This window comes from Carassius carassius, chromosome 44 (genome assembly GCF_963082965.1).
Source record: "Carassius carassius chromosome 44, fCarCar2.1, whole genome shotgun sequence".
NCBI lineage: Eukaryota > Metazoa > Chordata > Actinopteri > Cypriniformes > Cyprinidae > Carassius > Carassius carassius.
The window spans coordinates 9,354,613-9,377,994 of NC_081798.1; the positions used below are offsets into that span (position 1 = coordinate 9,354,613).

The 23,382-nt window shown below is 38.7% G+C and overlaps 1 protein-coding gene across 1 annotated transcript in view; it reads left to right on the forward strand.

Moving 5' to 3' along the window:
- The window catches only part of LOC132126699 (rho GTPase-activating protein 39-like), a 28,659-nt gene that overhangs the window by 3,590 nt on the left and 1,687 nt on the right, over positions 1-23,382 (forward strand). Inside the window, exons 2-8 of the mRNA XM_059538147.1 lie at positions 5,569-6,036; positions 15,977-17,273; positions 19,197-19,821; positions 20,206-20,295; positions 22,240-22,313; positions 22,399-22,598; positions 23,264-23,355. Coding sequence (XP_059394130.1) covers positions 5,569-6,036; positions 15,977-17,273; positions 19,197-19,821; positions 20,206-20,295; positions 22,240-22,313; positions 22,399-22,598; positions 23,264-23,355 — 2,846 coding nt within the window. The remainder of the gene's footprint in view (positions 1-5,568; positions 6,037-15,976; positions 17,274-19,196; positions 19,822-20,205; positions 20,296-22,239; positions 22,314-22,398; positions 22,599-23,263; positions 23,356-23,382) is intronic.

The following is a 23,382-nucleotide window of genomic DNA, read 5'->3' on the forward strand; positions in this document are numbered from 1 at the left end:
TCAGTGTGCTAGTTTGTCCTGAATAAGGCCTTTGGGGTTGTGTGTGTGTGTGTGTGTGTGTGGCTGCAAAAAGCAGGCTTTTCAGATTTGTCCCCTCTAGAAAGAGGTTTTATTGTTTTACTAACGCAGTTGCTGTTTGGCAGTTACAGACTTCCTGCCTGCAGTAGAAGTCTCCGGCAGCAGTGTCCACTGAGACAGGAAGTAGATCAGCAGCAGTGCAGACAAAAAAGTCATATAGCACATACAGGCAGTGCATCTTCCCAATGAGGTCAACTTTTTTTGCTTTATATAGAAAGAATTCCCGGAAAGGGGGTTGTAGTTTAGCATCTCAGACCCCTTATCCTTACCCCAAAGCCACACACCCCCTTAGAGGCACGACTCGCATTCTGATTGGGCACTGGTGTCGTGAGAGCTTTAATTGTAAAGGGGGTTGTTTCAAATGAATAGAGGCTGATGGTTGAGCTAACAATGCTCTCCATTGTCATGTGCCCATTATTCATTAGTAATGGGTGGAATTCTCACGTATTGTCATGCATATGATACTGACTTGCTACAATTTGCTAGACTATTTGATGCCCTCTGAACCACAACACTTGAGTACTATCTGCTTTAGCTATCATTGTCTCTGGAAAGGTGAGAGACATTAGCCATATGATTTCCAAAATTACACTGCATAAAAATGTGAAGATTCTAAAACAAGATAAATGTACTTAATTTATTTGAAAATTACTCGCTTAAAAATAAATAACTTAGAAATTAGGTGAATTTTAATTTGATGCAACCTTAAAACATGTTTAGATATTTATGGCAAATATGTTTTTTTGTATAACTTTAGGAATATTTCAGCATCTCATGATTATAAACAAGAATTGTAGGTGACTCATACCTGTATCTGTGGTTTTCTAACACCGCACCTCTTAACAAGCTGTCAGTGTTCAAAAGTGTTCAACAACTTGTTCGTCACTACATTGCGAGTTGTTTGGTTCAGATCTGTACACACTGGAATCTGTGCCACTGTATTAAAAGTTTAGTTGTCACTACCTGTATTTTAAAGTTTGAAATGTTGTTTTTTATATTAATTTGTAATGCACTTATCACTTCTGTAAATAACCAGCTGGAATTACATCTGTGTTTAGCTGCAGTGTGTACTCCAACAATGAATAGATCTTTTTAAGAAATCCAATATCCTATAATTTGGAATTAAATAAAACCTTAAAAACGTCATATAAATACTTTAAATACATACTTAAAATATTGTTATTTATATATATATATATATATATATATATATATATATATATATATATATATATATATATAATTTAAAAATCTCAGTAAGCAGCTTTCAAAAATACAGCTGTCATAGGATTGTTTTTGTAATAATTTTAAGCTCTAGTATAAATTAAAAACACTTAAGAGCACCACCACAAAATAATTCGGAAGATCTGGTTTTGATAAGGATAGGCTTATTTTCATATGTCTTATTCTATTTAATGCTGAGTGCCAGTAGTTTTATGTTACTTTTAATGTAAACAAACACAAACAAGTGATTTGTGTTTTTTTTTTTACTCTCACATTTTTTATAGTGTAGAAGACGCTGACCATACCCAAATGTTTAATTTAACAATTATTATTCTCTTCTTTTCTGGCTTTCAGCCATTTATCAGAATCATTCCTGTTACTAGTCTGTTAACAGAAGGCCAGCTATATCAGTTCTCATGAGTTACCCCCAAAGATAAATAAAGCCAGGCAGAATAAAAGTGAAACAGACGGAAGCATCTGTATCATGACCTGTGCTGACGAAGGCCTAGTCTGCTCTTTAAGTTGAGCCAGCCTGCACCTTTATTCATTACTGTGTATCAACCACATATTCTAGGAACTAAAACCTTGTGCTTTGTAGCATGGGATAAATGAAGCATTTGCATGTAACACGGAGGGAAAAGAAGAAAAGTATCCATCCATTTTCATTCAGCTATTGTCATTCAAATATGTGTGAGTACAGAAGTGCATCTAACCTTTCCTAGTATCACCGGAATGAGTTACCTTACTTAACAGAGCCACAGAATTCTTTTGACGGGTGCAGCAGATTGTTTTTTGTTGAATAAACATGCACTGCATGCTCTTCTCTATTTCAGAGGCAGGGCAGTGTCCTTCCATGTGTGTTCTGTTTGTGGAGCTACGCCTATTGTTTGCTTATGTGTGTACTCAGCTGACACTTCATTCATTTGTGTTTGAGAGTGACACAGCATGGTTTCTGTAATCAAATGCACCAATAAAATAAGTTTGAAATAGATTGAGGTGAACACTGATTTCAGTTTAAACCAATTGATATGTTTTTGTTTATCAAAGGAAGTAAATATTTTTTCTAGCCACACCTCATTGAAACTACGTTTCACTCAGGTAGGTAAATTACCCCACCTGTCACACAATTTGCATGCCATACCACCATATTGAATGGCATTACATCACCACAACCCCCTTTCATCGGTTATTCTAAGGATATTCTTTTTTTGTTAAATAATCCTTCACAAGAACAGTTTATTTGAAGATTAATTGGCTGTTTTGCACTTTTTATGCTATTTAGAGTTCTAATAAGGTGTCTAAGTCAAAGGCAGGTTCTTTTTTTAAACACTGGCTCGGCATGGCCAATACTTGTCAAGTGTCAAACTCAGAATAGTATGTTATTGTTTGGCCTGGCGTCCAACTTTATGGGGAGTAATTGGCAGCTAAAAGACTTTGGCAAAGAGAATTGTTGTTAAAGTTGTTGCATTTTTCCTTACTTTAAGAGTGGTGTCGGGTAGTCTAAATCAGAAACACCTTAGGTGGAATTTCAAAATTGAGGCCCTAAAAAAGCACTGAATAAAAACGGCATTTGGCCTCATTTTGGAACAATGGATTTAGTCCATTATGTCGTTGTTTTTCAGTGCTTGGAGACCAGCCATCTTACAGTTATTTTTAAACGGATGGTGCAGATTTCTAGACTTCAGGAATTTGAAAAATGATTTCATTGTTTTATGTATTAGGAACATATTTGACATATTATTAGACACTTTCTAAAAATATTTCTTCATACAGAACTAGGGTTAAAAAGAGGGTGAATAGCCTTAGCATCAGACTCCCATGAATGTTGTCTTTTTTTGGTGGTATTAAACAGATTTCTAATGCCCAGGAATAACTGCTGGTAGAGAATAGCTTTTGCAGAACCAGAGTTAAGAATTAACTTGATAAGTTTATTACAGACAAGAAGGTAACAGGATGAGGATACTTATTTTTGTACAAAGATTTTCTAAAATGAAAAGAAAAACATCAAACTGCATTAATTATTTCTATTATTAATTTTAGAGTTTTGATTTAATTCTGTGAGTTTATTTTTAAGGATAGTTTTTTTCTCTCTGCATGTTAAACACACAGTTGTTTGTTTGATTTTCACAGTGGTCTTGGCAGTCAAGCCTAATACTTTCTTATACAACTTTTCGCATTCTTTCCATTTAATTTTTTCACATGTATACAAATCTGTTTTCTTGATTATATAATGGCAAACATTTGAGTTTGATGAGGAGGATTTTAGTCTTGAGGATTCTTTTGCAGAAACCGAATGCCTCTCTAGAGACGGTGCGAATGAGAGAAAAAGGTGGGTGGAGTTCAGCACACAAAGGCTCCAGTTTAACCGCTCTTCAATTACACAGCTCCCACCCATAAAGCTCTTGATCTGGTAGCAAGAATTAGTTTGTGCAGAATAGACACTACCGGACAGAATTCTTTGTGATCAGTAGCATTGCCAGCTTTTATAATTAATTTTTTTAAATTGTCAAATGTGCACACACCCTTAGGATTAATGCATCAACACAAAACCACTGCATTTCCTCAAGTCAAATGCTGTTTCCCTCAAGGCAAGGCTCAAATATTTAATGGTGATAATGAAGGTAAAATGAAATGATCGGTATATTCGAGACAGATGGTGTCCCAGCATGTCTCTGCTTAGACTCGGTCAGGTCTGTTGCTTTGGATTGCATTTCCCAGCTTACCTGGCACCATCTGTATCGTAGTCGCTCATGGCCACTGTATATCTACATTTGTTTTTATGAAGATGCAATGATATATTAACATATTTGGTACTTGTTGCTTTTTCAAATGTAAAAACCAGAGTAATAAAGAGAGTTGGATTGTGTTACATTTCGAGCACCTTTGAACAGGTGGGCTGACTATTTCTGATCCTGAGCCACAGCTTGGGTTGAAGCCCAGGGAACAAAAGGACATATGGCTGTGACAACGCACAAGCACCCTGTTCACTCTCTGACCAGTGGTATAGAGGGCACATGGCGGGAGAGAAAGAGTACACTTTTTGTGGTGTGAAACCTGGGCAAACGTTGACATGCCTCACTGGAGTATCATCAGACCATGCTAAACAGCTGAAGAATTGAAAGAATCATTTACAGTAGCTGTGTCTGCACGTCTAGACATCGATCAGAGACATCATATTGTCTCTTTTTTTTTTTTTTTTTTTTTTGTATGTAAGTGTTTAGTTTACTCGGGCTAAAACCACTTAAGATAAATATCAGTATTTTGACTACCTCAGATTGAGTCATATCAAGCCATTCGCTGGTTTAGGTGGCAGAAGCAATTTCACCGCCTGGGACAGATAGTCTGAGTTCTCACATTGCTTAATTTAGCACACGCAGCATGACCCAAATTAGCTGCATTAGATTATTTTTTGTTGTTCAGGTCTCCATCAGATGTCACTTTCTCCATGGAGTGGCAAAGACTCATGTGTAATACAATTGGAGATGTCTAGCATGGTCAGATTTTTTGGTACAAAGATTAAACATGAATAGATGAATCCTTCACAATAACATCAATAGCATATATTTGGAAACAAACGGAATAAGGCTGCATGAAATTGAATTTTTCTGTGTTATTAGTCACTGCTTGGTTACAGTTTTTGTGTAATGTCAAGTGACTGGTCAAACATGTATTTAAACTTTCTACATCTTAGTGTCTTGTGTGTGATTCTAAGACAATTGAAGGGTCTTTAGTCCCGCTTTTTTTTTTTCAATCCTGTGTCATCTGTAAATATTTTAGCAGTCACATGACACACTAAGATGACTTAAAGAGTTCAGACCACGACAAGCACATCTGCTACCAGATGGGAGAAATGATTTGTCTCCTGATACCCTGTGTGTGTGTGGGAATACATGTGAATGCTTTCCAGCTCACAAATTTGTTTCCTCGGCTGTATCTGCAGATAGGATTAAGGGTGTGCTGAGCCAGCATTTCTGAGCATGCACTCTCACACATGGCGAATCTCTCTGTGGCTTTGGCCTAATTCCCTTGATAACACATCCATCAGATTACATTTAAGAGATTGACCATAGAGCCCAGCCTGTAATTTATAACAGTGCAGCTGTGCCATTTTGTTGATTTGATTTACTAGGATTCCAATGTACCATAATTTGTTTGGAAAACAATCAGGGTCAGTATTATGACAACAAATGGGTTTTGCTAGCTTTTTTGTATACTAAAATGAAATATGATTTAAATGGTGATAATGCTCTCTCTCTTTCTCCTCAGTGCTGATTGGGTGGAAATCCTTGAGCCTCGTTCGCAAGAGCGTATGTACGTGAATCTGGCCACGGGAGAGTGTGGTTGGGACCCACCCACCGATGCCCCTGTCCGCCAGGCTGATGGCAACCAGTGGTGGGAGCTTTTTGACCCCCAGAGTGGCAGGTTTTACTACTACAACTCGGCTGGCCGCACGACCGTGTGGCACAGACCTCAGGGTGCAGATATTGTCCCTCTGTCTCAGCTCCAGGCCATGAAATGCAGCACTGCGTCTGAGCATAAGGCTGATGGGGGTACTAGGGAAAATCAACATGGGACTCAATCCACAGGGAGTCAAGATAGACGCACCCCTCTACCACCCATGGAGCCCTACACTAAAGAGCCAGAATGTGCCAGCAAAGAGCCTAAAAAACAAGAAATGGACAACAGACAGAAACCAGACATCCACAGCGTAGACAACAGCAAAGACTCACTCAGGTAGGCCTCTGGACTTTCTCCACATGTTATCTTGAGTCTAGCCGTTATGGTTCCTAAGAAATAACTGGCCTTAACCAGAGACTGATTATCTTCAACTGTTGGAATATCACTCTGATTTTCTTTGAAACTAAAGAACCCTCTGGGCTCAACTGGCAACACTTGTGGCATACTGTTGATTACAAAAAAAAAGAAAACTCAAATTTTACTTGGAAAAAAAAAGGTTACTTTGAGGAATAGAAGTAAATAGGGCCAATTTTTTGAGGAGTTAGAGCAGAAATTACTTGCGTTAATTCTTCTTTAAACTTGTGTATTATTTGAGCTGTAAATTGGTTTAAATCCTTTTTGCAGTTGTAGGGATTATGTGCTGGTATCATACCAACAAAGTTGTAACATTGGAATGTTTAAGCACATATTTCACATTAAATTCGTGTTAACGTGTTGTTAATGTTTTGTGGCTATACCACTGAATTTATAACTTTTACAGATTAGGTGATAATTCACCTTGAGCTAAGTTTTTATTTTTATTTTTATTTTTTTATTTTTTAAGTAAAACAGGCAAAAGTGGGAATTTATTTGTGGGAATTAGTCAACATTATGCCACAAATGCTTTTGATTGAGCAAACTATTTACTAAACACATGTATTCCTTTAGCATTTGTTGCTGCACTCCATGTGTTTGTCATGTTCTCGTAAGGCAGTCATTTAGATAAATTGCTTCCAAATGTGAAAAGTTGATATTTCCTCATAACCCTTATTATTGAGTTCTTAGTGAGAGTTAGTTTGTTTCTTCCCAGACCAATCAAACCACCTTCATAACCAGATTCCAGTCATGACAGCTCTGTTTCACCTGGCAACTGGGCTGTGTTTCTGCTATTTCAGTGCCTTATGCTTTACCCAACTACAATCCTTTGGCCACTTATTCTTTCCTAAAACAATCTGTGAGCCCCACCATATGAAAGCTGCTGGGGTCGGGGCCCAGGGAGAGCCAAACCATTGTGGTTCAAACGTGACTGGACTTTCCCCTTTTCCCGCAAAGAAAAGCGCTCTTGAGGCCATGGTATACATTATCCAGCATATACAGTGGCTCTTTCTATTTCAGGGAAATGTTTTGCAGGGCACTCGTTCTTTCAAATCCACCCATGGAAAAAGAGTTAATGGAGTCCAATATCTTAACTGTGGGATCCCACTGTAGCTTTGGAGGATTTTGAAATATTGTGGCTGCTTGTGGCACGACTTACTTTTGTGAGTGGTTAGTGCTATGAAGAGCTGTCCTCTTTCTTTGCTTTAGACACGCATGACTGCTGTCTCTGAGAGGCCCAACATTTTTAACCATTTTGTAAAACTAGTAGGGCAACAAATTTTTGACCTTTAGGTAAAACTAGAAGGGCAACAAACCACTCATCTCCCACCTCCTGGCCTCGAAGTGTTTCAAACCTCTCAAGCAACTGTATGGCTCTCTTGGGAACCCCACACATCTAAGCCTCCTTACGGATGACTCACATTTTTCAAAGGTCATACGATGTGCTCAAAACAATGGACAGCTGTGTGTGAAAGAAGCAGAGACCATAACTATAGCTTTATGAGTGTATTGTACCTAATTTAGCAGTATGATAATATCTTAGTTGTTTTCAAAAAACTTTTGTGGGTTGTGTGTAGGGCTGGGAGATACATTTAATATTCATGATACAATATATGCCACTGTTCAAATGTTTTGGTTTTTAATCTTTTGAAAGAAATTCATACTTTCATTGAGCAGGGATGCAATAAAAAGTGACCCTTCACTTAATTTTTGATCAAAAGTGACATTTATAATGTTACAGAAAAAGTATTTTAAATGAATGCTGTTTAACAATAATCAAATAATTCTGAAAATGTCAAGGTTTCCACAAAAATAATAAGCAGCTATATTTAATGAAATACTGTTTTTACTAATAAAGCCTTGATGAGGCTTATTTCGAAAACATTTTAAAAAATCATACTGACCTCTAAAATTTTCTGATTTTGTGGGCAACATAAAATCAGTCTGCTATTTATTGTTGTATAGCTATAAATGATGTAATTTAGTAAAAAGCATTTCATGCCTAGGTCATTAATACCTAAACATTTCATTGTTTTTCACCGCTAAATATATTTGTTTATCCTGGAAGTTTGTTTGAAATTGTTTCCTCTGCTGAAAAATATTAAGATATACTGTAGCTATATTGCATAGCCCTAGCTGACTTGCAGAAATCATAATACAGGCATATAGTTATGGCTAGTAGTGTTGTCACGGTACCAAAATTTCAGTATTCGGTACCGATACCAGTGAAAGTCCACGGTTCTCTGTACCAATTTCGGTACCAAAGCAAAACACACAAATATGCTAATTAAAAAAAATAACCTTTTAGCACTAAAAATAAAACCAATGCCATTCTTTATACTTATTTACAATTGTGTTTAAAGTTTTTCTACAAGTTATATAATTATGAAAAACAGTAAACAAGTTTCACCCAAATTTAATTTGTCTTTTAATTTATGAAATTTAAACACATTTTATTTTTGGTAAATAAAGGGGATTTGCTATTAAAATGAAAACATGGAAGAAATATTGTGATTTATTTCTTTAAAAAATAAAGTTTTATAAATTTTTTCAACAGTAGTAGCAGTATCACATACATTTTACTAAATAATAGTAATATTTCTAGCACAATGCCTTTATGTAAAAATTAACTTTTAGGCCTAATGAATGCATATTTGTCATTTTAACTGAACTTAAGACTGGTGGTGATGCTTAAGATATTTTTGGTCATTGAGGGTTTCTGTAAAAAAATAGTAATAGATCATATTAATTATTATTAAAAGATAATACTACTACTAATTCTACTATCATACTAATGTATATACAATGCACTATGAATTGATGAGCTGCTGGGTTCATGAATATTAATCACGTTATCTGCGTTCGGTCTAAATGATTTGCTGAAATCAAAACAGGGACGGTAAGAGATCAGCGCCAGCCAATGACATTGCCATTTGCGCATTAGCTCCGCCCACTACCAGAGAAACCGGTATGTCTTCTGCTTGTTCGAAAATGAATATGAATAATTCTATATGAACTCCATTATTTTGACTGGAGAAGACAACAAAGAATAGTTTACATATAGCGTGTCGATTCAGCGTGGTAAGACTCTCGCTCTCTCTCTCTTTGCATGTGTGAGAAACAGCGCTATCAGTAAAGCGACGGTGAGTTGTGCGCCTTCACAAAGAGTTTACAGAGCATCAAATACAGGTGCGCTGTGCGTCCATTAAGATGAACTGAAAAGTTCAGATCGCTTGATGGAGAGAGAACTCTGAAGCTCAGATGCTGAAATTAATGCAAGTGTCATAGGCTTCAGTCTATGTAGTAAACAAACCCGCACGTCTCTGCCATTCATTAATTCACACAGAGACGCGCAGAACACGGATTCATATTGCAAACAACTTTTGCGGCTTAACATTTACAGATACTGGTCCATATGGAGATTTGATTTGATTAATTTATGCTAACTTTGACAAATTCCATGACTGTCCATATTAAACTGTAAGTTTCATTTTCATGACTGGATTTTGAGATTCCGTCCTCGTTTTCTGCTTCGCGGAAATCATAGCGCTGTATGCGTCAAGATCCGGGTTTGAACGGGACCTCGGTACTACCGGTACTTAAAGAAACCTGGTACCGTCACATTTAAATTTTTTTAGTACCGACTTGGTACCTAAGTACCGGGTCTTTAGACAACACTAATGGCTAGTGAAGATTTCAAATTATATTCTATGAAAAACAAATGATTTAGGTATATTCCACCCATGGAAAGAAGATATCCATGTTTGCTTACACCAGAATAAAGCAAAGTAATTTTGCTAAATTGCTGTATAATTATTATTGATCTGTTGTGGCACGTTCTTTGTTACCGTTTCTTGCCTCAAGGGGAAGAAGTGTCCAATAACGATTTCTGTTGTTTTTCCATCTAAAAATAAAAGCCAGGGAGTGGTCATAAAATATCAGCCTGACAATTATCCAAATAGCACCATCTGTGTTATCATATGGTGTGTGTGTGTGTGTGTGTGTGGTACAAACAGCTTCCCTTGATTGGTGAACAAAGTACTAAATCTGGGATTCATCACACTGCCCCTCCAAGACGAAGTCATAGTATGGACAAGCAGAGCTTGACTCTAGTAAGAGAGAACCCTGTAAACAAACATTTACACACTGGCACACACACATACAACATGATTGTGTTTAAATGATGGATGGCTGGCTGGGATGGGGGTGTTTCAGTTTGAAAGTTATTAAGTGTGGGGAAACAGGAAGCTTACGTTTTCCACATCTGCACTAGAGATCACAAGGGTTTATTCAACAGTATCAGTGTTATAGCATTCAGCCGTTTAGTAGGTTACCATAGCGAGAAGATTGGTGATTAGAGGACACTTCTGTGCTTCCTTTGCTGTGTGACGGAATGGTGTAACGTAACCCAGGGATGACCTGGGGAAGTTGTGAAGGGGTCATGAAATTCTTTTGTCCTGCAGGCGGACCCCAGGCCGAATGGCTGCTATAGGAGGACAAGGGTTTTAGTTAACCACTTAAATCCCTGAAGACCAGCTGTTAGGGTTTCCCATAGCATGAATTGGATTGGGATCTAAGACATTAAATTAACACCCAGCCTAATACAACCTTCTCTTTGTGGACAAATGATTTAACAGACTTTGCTTTGTAGGAGTTCAGTCAGATCTGAATAGTATTGATATTTAGAGTTAAAGACAGAGGCCTTGTATTATTGCATGATTTTCAGACTGAAATGATTCAGGGACGGAGTTGATGATAACTGCGACAATGTTGCTTGCCATAACATAGATAACATCTGTCATTATGATAATGGTATTTATGGGGATTTCTTAGGTGAGGCTGAAAACCGCTGTGTAACGGCTTGGTTAGATACCAAAAGTGAAAGCTGTAAAAGAGAAACAACACTTTTCATGCCAGTCATATGCACCATATTTTCACTTGTGTCTTGCTCACGAGGTTTATTTGATTAAGGGAATGTCTGGGAGTTCATAAATACCCGATATTGCAAAAGACATTTCAAATGAATTATGAAGTCTGTTTATAGGCTATCGCTCATGTTTGGAGTGGAAAGGTCACCATCAATATCCTAAGGGAGTATCGCTCCAGGGGCATCTTGGATTTCAGAAATCATTTGGCCTTTCTCGTGCTTCTACCTTTAAATGGTCATAAACATTGAGATTCCTTAAAAACACACAAAAAATAACTCAGTCAGGCTTTGCACTCCATGCCACACATGTTTTGTGTGTTACCTCAGTCCTTTACTCTGAAAACTAGATTAGTGGCCTAACACAGATCGTCTATGAAAGTGGAACAATTTCAACCGTCTTTTGTTTTATTTTAGTCGTGCCTTTGGTGTTGCTTAAAATACATTGAGAACAGACTGCTGCCTTGATCCACTGGCTTCACTTTAAACACAGAGAGACGCAGAAAGCCTAGTGCAGGGCTGGGATTTCTCTAAACCAGTATGGCCCTTTTGATTTGCTGAGTTTTTTTTACCTTTATGATTTTTTTATGTATTCATCTAGTTGACCAAAACTGTGACTCTCAACTTACCAAACTTATCAAACATATTAAAATATTCTAAACAAATTTTCACATGTTTTGGCCATGGTTTTGTGTGCCTTATGCTCTGTACAGTATGTTCACTGTTCGTGAGAGAAGAAGCAGTTTTCACAGCTGTAACCAGAGCTGTGAATTCTCACGCTATCTGTTTTCATATCAACAGATGTAGATTAGTGCTGAGATTCCAGAGCCATCTCATTGTCCATATGCTGAGCCGAGCCACTTCTGACTGCCTTTTCCGGAGGTCACAGAGAGCAGAGTGTACAGCATTAGCTCGAAGTGAAACATACAATATACATGTTTCAGAAAGTTGTAATAAACCATAATATTTCAAGTAAATCGAAGTATTGGGATTATTGCAAAATTGTGTTGATGTCCAGGGCTCCTAGTGACTCCCACCCTGTTAGTGGCCTGGCTTTATTGCACTTAATAATTAGAATTATCTGCTTAAGTTGTTCTCACGTCCTTTGAGAGCAGGGTGTGGACAGAGAGGATGGGCCGGTCACGTGTGCGGTATGTGAAGAAGCTAGACTCACTGGCTCAGTAATGAGAGGTGTTCAGCTGTCCACAAACAGCTGAGTCCTCTAGATCTTAGTACACATCAGTTTTGCTTCATTGAGCAAAGTTTGAGTCAAATGAATCATTCTGATGAAATAATACATATTACATTTGATACATATACAGTACTGTTCAAAATCTTGGATTATCAAGGATGCATTAAATTGATCAGTATTGACAGTAAAGACATTTCTAATGTTACAAAAAAATATATTGAACTCTCTATTCATCAAAAAATATATATTTTAAATGTTAATATTTTAGAATAGTACTGTTTTGACTATTTCTGACTAATGACTACAAAAAAAAAACTTAAACCAGACTTTTGAATGGCATATATGCATGTTTATTTATGTTGCTTAGCTTTTCACATCTGTTGAAAAGATGATTGTCAACTCTGAGTCATGCTTCAGATTTTTGCTATAGGCCACATCTCCTCTTCCTGTCCATACGATGAAAATAGCCCATTATGTCAGTTTCTTCCTCTTTAGTTGGGGAAGAGTTTTTGGACACGTTGTCTTGATATGTTTTCCGATACTGATGGAAAGTCCAATGCATTCACAAGTATAATGAGTTTAGACACATTTCACACTGCAAAACTCCTAATCTCTTGCCTATGCTAGGACTATTAGGCACCAGACGGCCTGGGACGAATTGATCCTCCCTGACTAGTTAACCTTATTTTCCTCCTTGCCAAATTAAATTATCCAAAGCGGCTCTACAGGATTTTAACTTGCTTTTTTAGTTATGCTGGCCCCTTTTTTCATTACTGTAATAAAATGTGTGCTTAAACTGTGTCATCTGTAAATTGTCAAAGGTGCATAGGTTTAATGAATAAGATCTAAATAATCTTACCAAAGAAAAATGTAGAATTATCTTAATTTTTTAAAAGACATTTCTTTTTTAATGCATTGATATTTTAGGTTGTCTTTCGTTCAGTCTTTTTGGTAGCAGCCACACTCCCTTCCCACAAGGATCTTATTATGGAATGTTATGGTAAGAAAACCATTGCCATGGCGCTTAACAACCATGCATTGTACCGCTATTTAAACAATCCAGATGCCTTTGAGTGATCAGTGGAAGAAATGCCAACGTTGTGTCTAATACCAACCAAAGCAGGCTCCCATGACTAATCTCCCACTCTCTCAGTTTCTCTCTTCCGCTCTCATTTTACTTGTTTTTGTTCTCTGGCGCATTAATAGTCACAGTACTGTTTTTTTTTTTTTTTTTTTTCTCACATAGAGTATGTTTAAATACAGTTGACACCTAATGTGTTGGTGCCATACTTTAGCGTCAGGGACAAGAAGTCTTGGTTGCTGAGGTTATAGTATTTAATTATTATTTTTTGTGTGTGTGTGTGTGTGTGTGTGTGTGTGAAAAATAAAAAAAAATATTTAAAAAATATGGTAATTTTTCAGTAAGCAAAAAATGCTAAGTCCATGTCTTTTGTAAGCTAATTGATATATTGTATAATTGTGGACAAATTATTGTAATTATTTTGTTCATTCAGGCCATGTTCTCATGTTAAAATGATTTATTAATAACTAATTAAATGAAGATTTTAAAGAGAAAAATCAGATTTCTATTACAAATAAATGCTGTCCTTTAATTTCCGTTCACTAAGAAATTCTACAAAATGATAAACAACACATGATAAAAATAAATGTTTCTACTACTTGAAAAGCTGCTTTGAAACAACATGTATCATTTTAAATAGTGATAACGTCTCACAATATTACTATTTTTCTATTTTTTATCAAATATGCAGCTTTGGTGAGCATAGGAGACCAAATCTTTCCCACCTCAAACTTTTGAACAGTAGTGTACATTAAATTATTGTTTGCATTTCTGAGGAACGTTACACAAGTGCAGCAGTAAAATTGGTGCTAAATTTATATCTGCATTGGTATTTTCTCTTTGTGCTGTGAAGTTTGTCCTTTGAACTCTTTAACAGCATTCCCTATGGCAGGAAATTGAGCTGCCTGCTTGCTCACATCGGCAGAACTCATAAAACAACAACACATTGAATCTGTGGGCCTTACATAAACATCTCTTCTAGATGTTCAGTGTCACATCCTGGAGACCCAAATCTACATCACCGAGTGTTTTCGGTTTTGCATATTCAACATTCAAGCAAACTAAAATTACTCTGCTGCATTGTTAAAGTGACCTTGTGAGGACATTTTGTCATTGTGTCATGCTAGATGCAGAAGGCTGAATTTCTTAGGAAAGAGCAGCTACATGTTTACTGTCTTTTCTTTGGTGGGTAACACTTCTACAGCAATGCCCCTCTGTCACCGCCTTGAGAAAACCAACACCACCTAAACACTCACACTCTGTGATTCAAGTGTCAAGTCTCTTTATCAGTGTGACAGACTTTGAATTGTTGTTTGTCGTGTTGTCACCTCAGACAGTCTTTACAGTGGCCTTGGGGCTCTGCCAGATGGCTGGCTTCAAGTTTTCATATGTGCTGTACCTGTCTGGCATCTCAAAATGGATGTGTTTAACATCAAATGTGTGAGAAATGATTTGAGAAGAAAAGGGAACAATTCTAATGGCAGAAAATGCCTGGGAAGTGCTTGCACCACAGTGATATACCTTCATTTTTTTGAAATGCAACAGCCGATTATCATAGTCACTTCAGTGGTTGTAAAAGTGTTAATTTAAAGTCTGACACAACTCTCTTATCTCTTACCACTTATCTGGTCTTTCTGAGTTTGATGGGATAATATGTTTTGTTTGTGTTTATGGAATGTAGAGGTATAAGAGGAAGTGTTCATTTGAGAAGTGACTCTTCAGAAATCCCCAGAGGAGGGGCCTTAAGCGTATTTTCATCAGAGGATTTCTTGTTTTTTTTTATTGTGGTGACCAGTTGTGTACATAAAAGCCCTGTTAAAGCATGTTCCTCCTCCACTTCTTTCAATATAGGACAGAAATGCATCTCCTTACACAATAATGGTAAAAGTATTTAATAATCTCTTAGCTTGACTTCTTTTATATTTTTATTATTAGGGATATGATTATGATTAGGGATTATTATATGTGAGTGACTGTGTGTTTTATTTTTAAACTTTTGTTCAGGGTTCACTATGTATTTGATCAACATTTGGCAGAAAATGACTGTTAAAATCCATATGGTTTTATTTGAAAGTTTAATAAGTAAAAATTACCAATTTGGAGCAATTAGAAAGTCATGTTGGGCTGGGAATAGTGCTTTTAGTATTTTTCTTAAGTTGAACCACTGTTTAGGACTGCTGAGGCTTTGGACATTGTTGGGTTTACAAACAGCAGCAGATCGGCTTAGTGACAATAACAAGTTGTAGGCAAACTCTTGAACAAGAACAATTAAAGGGACTGCAGTAATTTTCACCACTAATCTGTTTTAAACTCAAACGTTGTAGTGCTTTAAAATCTATTTCAGTTGAACAATCATGGTTTTGTTTTCCTGACAAAATGGCAGTATGGGTGTTTAGATAGAGATTTTATACTCTTAACAGACCCTTAGTTTCCCAAAATTGCTGAGAATTTAGCTCGACCTGTCTCGATGATTAAGGCAAGGGTGAAGATTGCAGTTTTGGACTTGTTAAAGGTGTCATAAAGATGATTAGTTTTGGCCTCATTGATCAGATTTTTTGCTACTGCTTCTGTAGATTTGTGTTGCCTGTGCCTCATTTTCTTTCTGTATCTTTGGCCTTCCGTATATTGACAAACTAAAACACATTTCTCTTACTTCTTACAATAGGGAAGAGCAAAGAGACACATCTCAAAGGTGGCAGCCCTCTCCTGGATCCAAAGCCGCCATGTTGGTAAAGGTCAGCAGCATTGGCAGAAGCCAGACAAGAGTAACTAGTGGAGCTGCTTCCCTTCATCTCCCACAGAGCAAGGCCAGTGACCATAGTGCCTGCACACTCAATCCTGGCAGCGTCAAATCTGTTTCAGGCTACATGCTTTCGCCACAGGCTTACAAAACCACACCAGGAGGAAAAATAGCAGCAGACTGCAGGCAGGCCCACCACTTGAGGAAGGGGAGCAACGGCAGCTTCTGCCTGGTGACCCCTGAGGACTCGACAGCATCTCTACGGCCACATTCTAGCTCATCTAGGCCAGTTTCTCCTCAGTATGGAGCAACCGCACGCCTCTACGATGATCCATCATATGATTGCCCCATTTACGATGAGCCTCCAGTAGATATGGAGGTTGAAGGTGCTCACCTACATAACGGCCCATCTAGACACAGTCTCCAGAAGATGAAGCTTCTTCAGCACCCGGGTCAATCTCACAGCAGTTCCAGACACAAGAGGAACCCATCGGACTATAGTCCAGCAGGCTTAGAGTGTATCAAGCACATGGTAAATGTAGACCCCAAGCAAGGGCTTCTTTCCACCTCACCGGTCCCCTCTCCCAGCCCCTCTCCAACCTCAGCATCCGAATCGCTGCTTCTCCCGACAAGGGGGCTTCAGAAGGAGCCCACCAGCCTGGAGAAGAAGCAGTCATGGAGGATCCTAGAAGCAAGTGTTCTCAGAGCCATGGAAGTGCACCACAGCCGGCAGGGCAGCCAAGGATCTCAGGACTATTCAACACCACCACCTCCCGCCGTTAGCTATCAAGACTCAGGTTACTCAACCGGCCCATCTCCAAGTCTGCGGAGGAAAAGCAGGAGGAGGATGGGTGCCGGGGTCCAGGGCCGACCCGGGTCTGTGGGCAGCACAGGGGAACTCACAGCCCTGAACGAGCGTCTGATGGAAGAGATGAGGGAGGTGGTTAGTCGCTCGAACACAATGCGAGAGGCCAAAACTAGTCTGGACTCTGAGATGTCGGAGAACTCTTGCTCCCAGCGCACACACAGTGTGGGACGGTGCTCCTCCAGGGAGGACATTGCATCTTGCAGCAGGTCACTTAGCAAGACAAGTAACCATTCCAGTATGGTGTTCACACCTCTGGAGATTCCGGGACGACAGAAGAGGACTTATGAAAAGGTGGACACGCTTGAGAAGAGTGTGACTTTGTCCTCACCTGAGACTGCTGGACCCCCTTCACAGGTACTACATACAAGTTCAGTTTAATATTCCTTTGGTAGAAATGGCTTGTTTACCCTTTACAGGATAAGTTCATTAACATTAGTTGGTTATCATGAATCAACAGTAATTTTACAGAAGTTGTTTATCTCAGTTATAGATATTATATTAGATAATGGTCCATCTAAACTGAAAATGATTATTTACTCACAAAAATGAGCCCTATTTACATTGTATGGACAAAAAAAACATATCTACAATGCACAAAAGTATATTTATAAATTAAATACATTAATGTTAACACAAAATATTATTCTAAAATGTTACAAGTGACCCTCTGGTAAACTATTACTTTCTTATAATGAGCTTAACATTTACAAGTCCTCTAGGGGAGTAACTTGTACCTTTTTAATTTATAGAGATTTGCAGTTTCTTATAATTCTTTATTAGAAACAGATTATTATGTACACCTTACTCTACCCATTATAACATAATAGTGATGTAAAATATCAGTCCAGTTATTTTAGTCTACACCATAAATCACAATGAGGCAACAACATCTTTCTCTTGGGTGTTCAGCATTGCAGTCAGGCAAGTTAGGTAATTCCCTGGCTGCACATGATTCTAGTTAAGGGCAATGATCACTCAAAGGAACGGTACTGCCGCTCTGACCTGTAGCAAAGCTGTAATCTGTCCTCCCTCAGTGATGAATTCTATCTGCATTGTTCAACATCCAGGCGCCATACTTTCTCAAATGCCTTCAAGAATTAACTACTTGGGTTTCGATCCAGATCAGCTCTGGAAACATGAAAGGGACTATTTTAAGGCTTTGAGACTTACAGGTGCTGATCGTTACAAATGTTTTCTTTACCTATTTAAAAATAGGCAATGATATGTACTCACGTCGCACCCACCTCTTCCCCTCCCGCCGTCCTCTGATACGAATCCAGCAGTGGTCTGCCATGGTAATAGGTGAAATGCCAGAATGTAGCGGAGCTGCAAAACACGATGCCTATTGAGCAGGAAGGATGGCTACTGTGGCCCATATGGTAGCTTTGCTGACACATTCGGGACAGTTGGGTCCTGGACAGGCGTGGTCACTTTACAGACCAATTGTGTGTCTGCGGTGAAGCCGATAGTGGTTTTGGATCCTGCTGGGGATTGTTCCATAAACTGATGACATCATAGGTCACTTCATTCCATGGTGTCTAAGCCATTTCACCATACTGGCATTTCAGTGTGCTAATTCCCCAAATTATTGGCAGATGAGGGTGAATATACTGGAAAACATTCTGAAAAAGAAAAAAGTTATAAACAACATGCTTTTGTTAATTTAAATGCAGCCAAAATAAAATGAAATATACATTTAGGATGAAAAGTAATTAAATCTGTAAAGCTGAAAATAAATAAAATAATGCTAAATATGTCAATTTAAAAAAACAAATAAATATGATAAAAGCATGTCACATAATTGCTAAAAATGTAAACTTAAAATATAAACAAAAACTTATTCAACATTAAAAAAATTGCATTTAAATAGTAAGTATAAAAGTGGAGTTGGCAGATGCGTTATGTCTGGTTTTTGTAACAGGAATACAACTTTCAATACAGCGAGAGTATGCATATATATGGCTGCATAAGGGACCTCCTTACAGGACAAAATTCCTCTAGGGATCAAAATGAGGCCATTGCTGGATTTGCACTATTTTTAAGAGACATGGAAGGAGAAACGACTTACTGTAGAAAGAACTTTTATGTCAGCGATTGGTCATTCTTCATCTATAGTGGATTGGAATTCTTTATCTGTAGTTTTTTTGTGCTAATTTTACAAGTTTAAGTGCTGATCCTACAGTTAATGCAGAGAAAAAAGTGAAGGGCAAAAACAAAGTAGCTGTGTAAAAATAATGGCTGTTTTATGAATGCTTTTGTGTTTTTCTTCACCTATAGGCAGAAACTCTGGAGCCAACAGTTCAGCTGGACAGTAGAAAGAAAGGTATGGTAGATAACCGAACAGGCTCTCTCGGCCCTCATCATCATGTAGCCAGCGAATCCAATTTGCAGGCAGGTGGTGGTGGGGCTTACCAGCTTTCCTACGCCACCCTCCGTCAACCCCCACCCCCTGATGCCAACATGGCTGACTGGGCCAGCAAGCACCTGAACATGCACACCCAGGGCCTGTTCCGCCGCCGAGTTTCCATCGCCAACATGCTGTCCTGGAACCGCGGCTCCATCAAGAAGCCTATGCTGATGACCAATGACCGCACTGTACGCAAAGAAGCCTGTGAGATGTTTAAACTCGTTCAGGCGTACATGGGTGACCGGCCCTCACGGCTGGACCGGCGTCACGCGGCCCTCCTCATTGTCACCAAGTGCTGGGGCATGCAGGGCCTGAGGGACGAGCTTTATGTCCAACTCGTGAGGCAGACCACAGGCAACACAAGCCCACGCAGCCTGGCAGCAGGCTGGGAGCTCATGGCTGTGTGCCTTGCCTTCTTCGCTCCTTCACCCAAGTTCTGCTGCTACCTGGAAGGCTACATTCAGCAGCACATGGAGCCAGCCAATGACAAAAACAGTGAGTTTGTCAATTCATTATTTAAAACGACCTACTCTAGGCTTACAGGGTGTGTTTTTTTCCAAATCAGCTAAAAGCTGCTTAGACAGGACACATTCTTGTGCTCTGAAACAACTGAATGAAACCGAAGGCATTGAGACATTTTTAAAATATGTCTCACCTTAAAAATGCAAAGAACACATCCTGTGTGAAAGACCCGAGGGGCCAGCCTCAGACAGATCCATTACAAATGCTGCATTTACACCGAAATTACCCGGAACATTTGTAGCAGGAACTTTTTCCCCCCAGACCTGTTTATTTTTTATTTTCATTTTAACATATATATATATATTTTTTTTTTTAATTATTTAATAGGTTGTTTTGGTTTTTGTGTTTTCATTGCAGTAACCCAGTACATATTGGATCAGCAGGATATTAAGAAGAAGAACTCAAAGTCAAGGAAGAAGAGAAAACAGAACTCAGAGGAAACAGAAGGTAGGGGTATTTTTTTTTTAAACTGTGGATGATTTCTTATTTGAGACACTTTGGAACAAAAAACTGACCTTTAAAGTCACTTTTATTCAGTTTGTTGAAATTTAATGTAATGGATCAACCAGAGATTTATTGCACCACTATGAAATACATTGAAGGAGAATCAGATGTTGGTATGCAGGCCTCTGTAGAGATATATTGAGTGCTTTTCATTGTCATGTGTAGCGGCATCGATTATTTGCCAATGTCAATAAAACTAGGTTAACTAGCCCTTTCAGGCAGAATGCATCACGTGTGCTTATCAGTAAATGACAGTGCCCCCATATGGTGATTCTTTGACCTTGTGACTGTTACCACAATGAGTGGTCCTGATGATCGCATCACATTTCTGCCTACACATAGCCATGGCATTGACCGCAGTGAGGATCCCTCACACTGGGTCTCATAGCCTACACGCATGGCAAAACAGTGACTCACAGCCGCTGGAGCAGACCTACTCATGAGCCGTCTCTAGTCACAAGCCCATTAGACCAGCACCACTGGCCACTTGATTGAGCAGGATATTGCTCACATGCCTGCTCTGGCCTGCATTGTTTTTGAGTCACTTAGTTGGATCTGTTGGGGAGATGTCCAGATGAGTGGGTCGACTTCACAGATACTGCTGCAGCTGGGTGTGATTCACTATAGGGATTCTTGAAGTTGGATCTGGTCTAAATGTGCAGGGCTGGCTCAGCTGAGGAGTTTATTGGGATGTTAAATTGGAAGCCCTGATGACAGAGCCATTGTAAAACAGGAATTTACACATCTCCTTGACATAGGGAGTCACCACAAAGATCTGTGTGGTCTCTGAATAGATTGTTGTTTCCTCTGGCTTTTTTTTTTACTTTATTGTTGCCTTTCATTTCAAATGAGTGCAAGCTGTTGTTTCAAAGTCAGACCACCAGCACTTATTCAGTCATGTAAAATACCAGAATCAGTCTGCATGTATGAATGCAGCGGAATCTGTATGTTTACCCTGTAAATGAACTGCTTAGGTTCAGGAATCCCGGGGAAAAAAGAAATCAAGGGTACATTAATGATGCAGTATCTCTGATTAGATGTAATTGGGGTCTGTTGTGTGGAAATTAACAAGAGGTTGTCAACATCCATGTGTGTCACCTGTTTGCCATAAATCTGAAGCGGTGTCAAGTTTGAGGCACATTCCAGAGAAGATGCTTTTTATTGCAGCACCGATTTTTACCATCTGGCTCCTTTAGTTAAGATTTGCAAAGCCTGTATTAGGAATGCCCCCTATGGATTTTACTTTGGAGTTATGAAGCTTTCTTGAAACCAGAGGAATCCTTGGAGAACGACTGTGGTTTCTCTAAAATGCTAAGCATAGGCTGCTATAAATTCTGCATTGCTGGATGTACAATAAATCCCAGTGATTCTACAAGCCTGGAGTTTGTTTTACAATCTGACATCAAGTGATTTCTGTGAATATCATTTATTTCCATCTAGTGGAAAATGTTCTGCGATGTCTACTTTTATAGTCCTAATGTCCTTGGCTCTTACATAACAAAAGTACAAGACAGCACATTGATGAAACGCAGCCTAGTAGAAAACCCTCTGTTTATTTCGTCTCCTTTAGTTCACATGTTGCTCTGATGAGTCACTACTAACAGAATGTGCTGGCTGGATTTCATCCTCCACACTTTTGATTGAACTAAATCTTCATTTGTCATTCATTGTTAAAGCAGTGACTCATTTTGAAGTGCCTCTCACCCCACGTGCCGCTGTGATCCCATGATCGTTGATTCCATGTCAACTATTATTGAGCAATTTGCCCATGTTCCAGACAAAGAAAAGCAACTCAGTTCTCAATGTCTTTACCTTGTAAAACAGGTTTTGATCCATTAGATCTGTCAGCGATTAGACTGTTCAGGCCCTGTGTCTTTTTGTCTCCAGCTCTCCCCATCAGCACATATGCCAAGTACTGCTACCGGAAGCTCCAGAAAGTGGCGGTCACTGGAGGGAAAAAGGTGAGTTTTGATCAAATACACTGAAGGAGTATCAGGTGTTTAAGGAAGAGAGAAATAAGTAGTGTTTTATGTGTTTCCCATAAAGGGTCTCCGTAAGCCCAGTTTGGAGGAGGTAGACCACAGTCGGCGTGCCATCATGACCCCTTCACTGTTTGGCAGCTCTCTAGAGGAAGTGATGGAGCGGCAGAGTGAGCTCTTCCCAGACAGGAAGTTGCCGTGGGTGCAAGTGCAGCTGTCTCAGTATGTGCTAGCTCTGGGCGGAGCGCAGACTGAGGGCATATTCAGGTAAGACCTGCTCAAATTCCTGCTAATTAGGCAGAATAGAAGACCAGACTATGTTTTAATATATGAGTGTGTTGACAAGTACATCATTTAAAGTTGCGAATCTACTAATTTTAACTACATTTTTCATAATGTGACTTTTGAACAGGTGTTTTCTAATAGAGTAGCATTTCCAGTTACAAGATACTTTTTGTAGCCTGTTGACAAGGAGCAGTGTGACGCAACAAAACACTAAACTATATATTTTTGACATATGCAGCTCAAAGGGTCAAATATAATCGTGCTAACTGAACTGTTTCAGTGACAGAATTGTTCAAAAAGGCTGCATTTTTACATCATAAATACATTAGTACATTAATACTAATGAAATGTAATCTTAAATAAATGTTTTCTATTTGAATAAATTTTAAAATGCAATTAATTCCTTTGATGCAAAGCAGAGTTTTCAACAGACATTACTCACATGATCCCTCAGAATTCTAATAATTATAGATTAATTAGCATATTAAATAATTAATAAAAAAGAACAATTCTAATATGCTGAGTTGGCGCTCAAGAAACATTTCTTATTTTCAAGACATGGGGCATACAGTTTCTTCCTACATAACTATGGTGTGTGGTCTCCCTCTAGTGGTCCTTGAGTGTAACGTTACAGTCTCCACCTACAGGGTTCCTGGTGACATTGATGAAGTTAATGCACTGAAGCTTCAGGTGGACCAGTGGAGGATTCCCGAAAATCTGTCTGACCCCAATGTTCCTGGTGAGTAACTATTCTCATGCATTTACA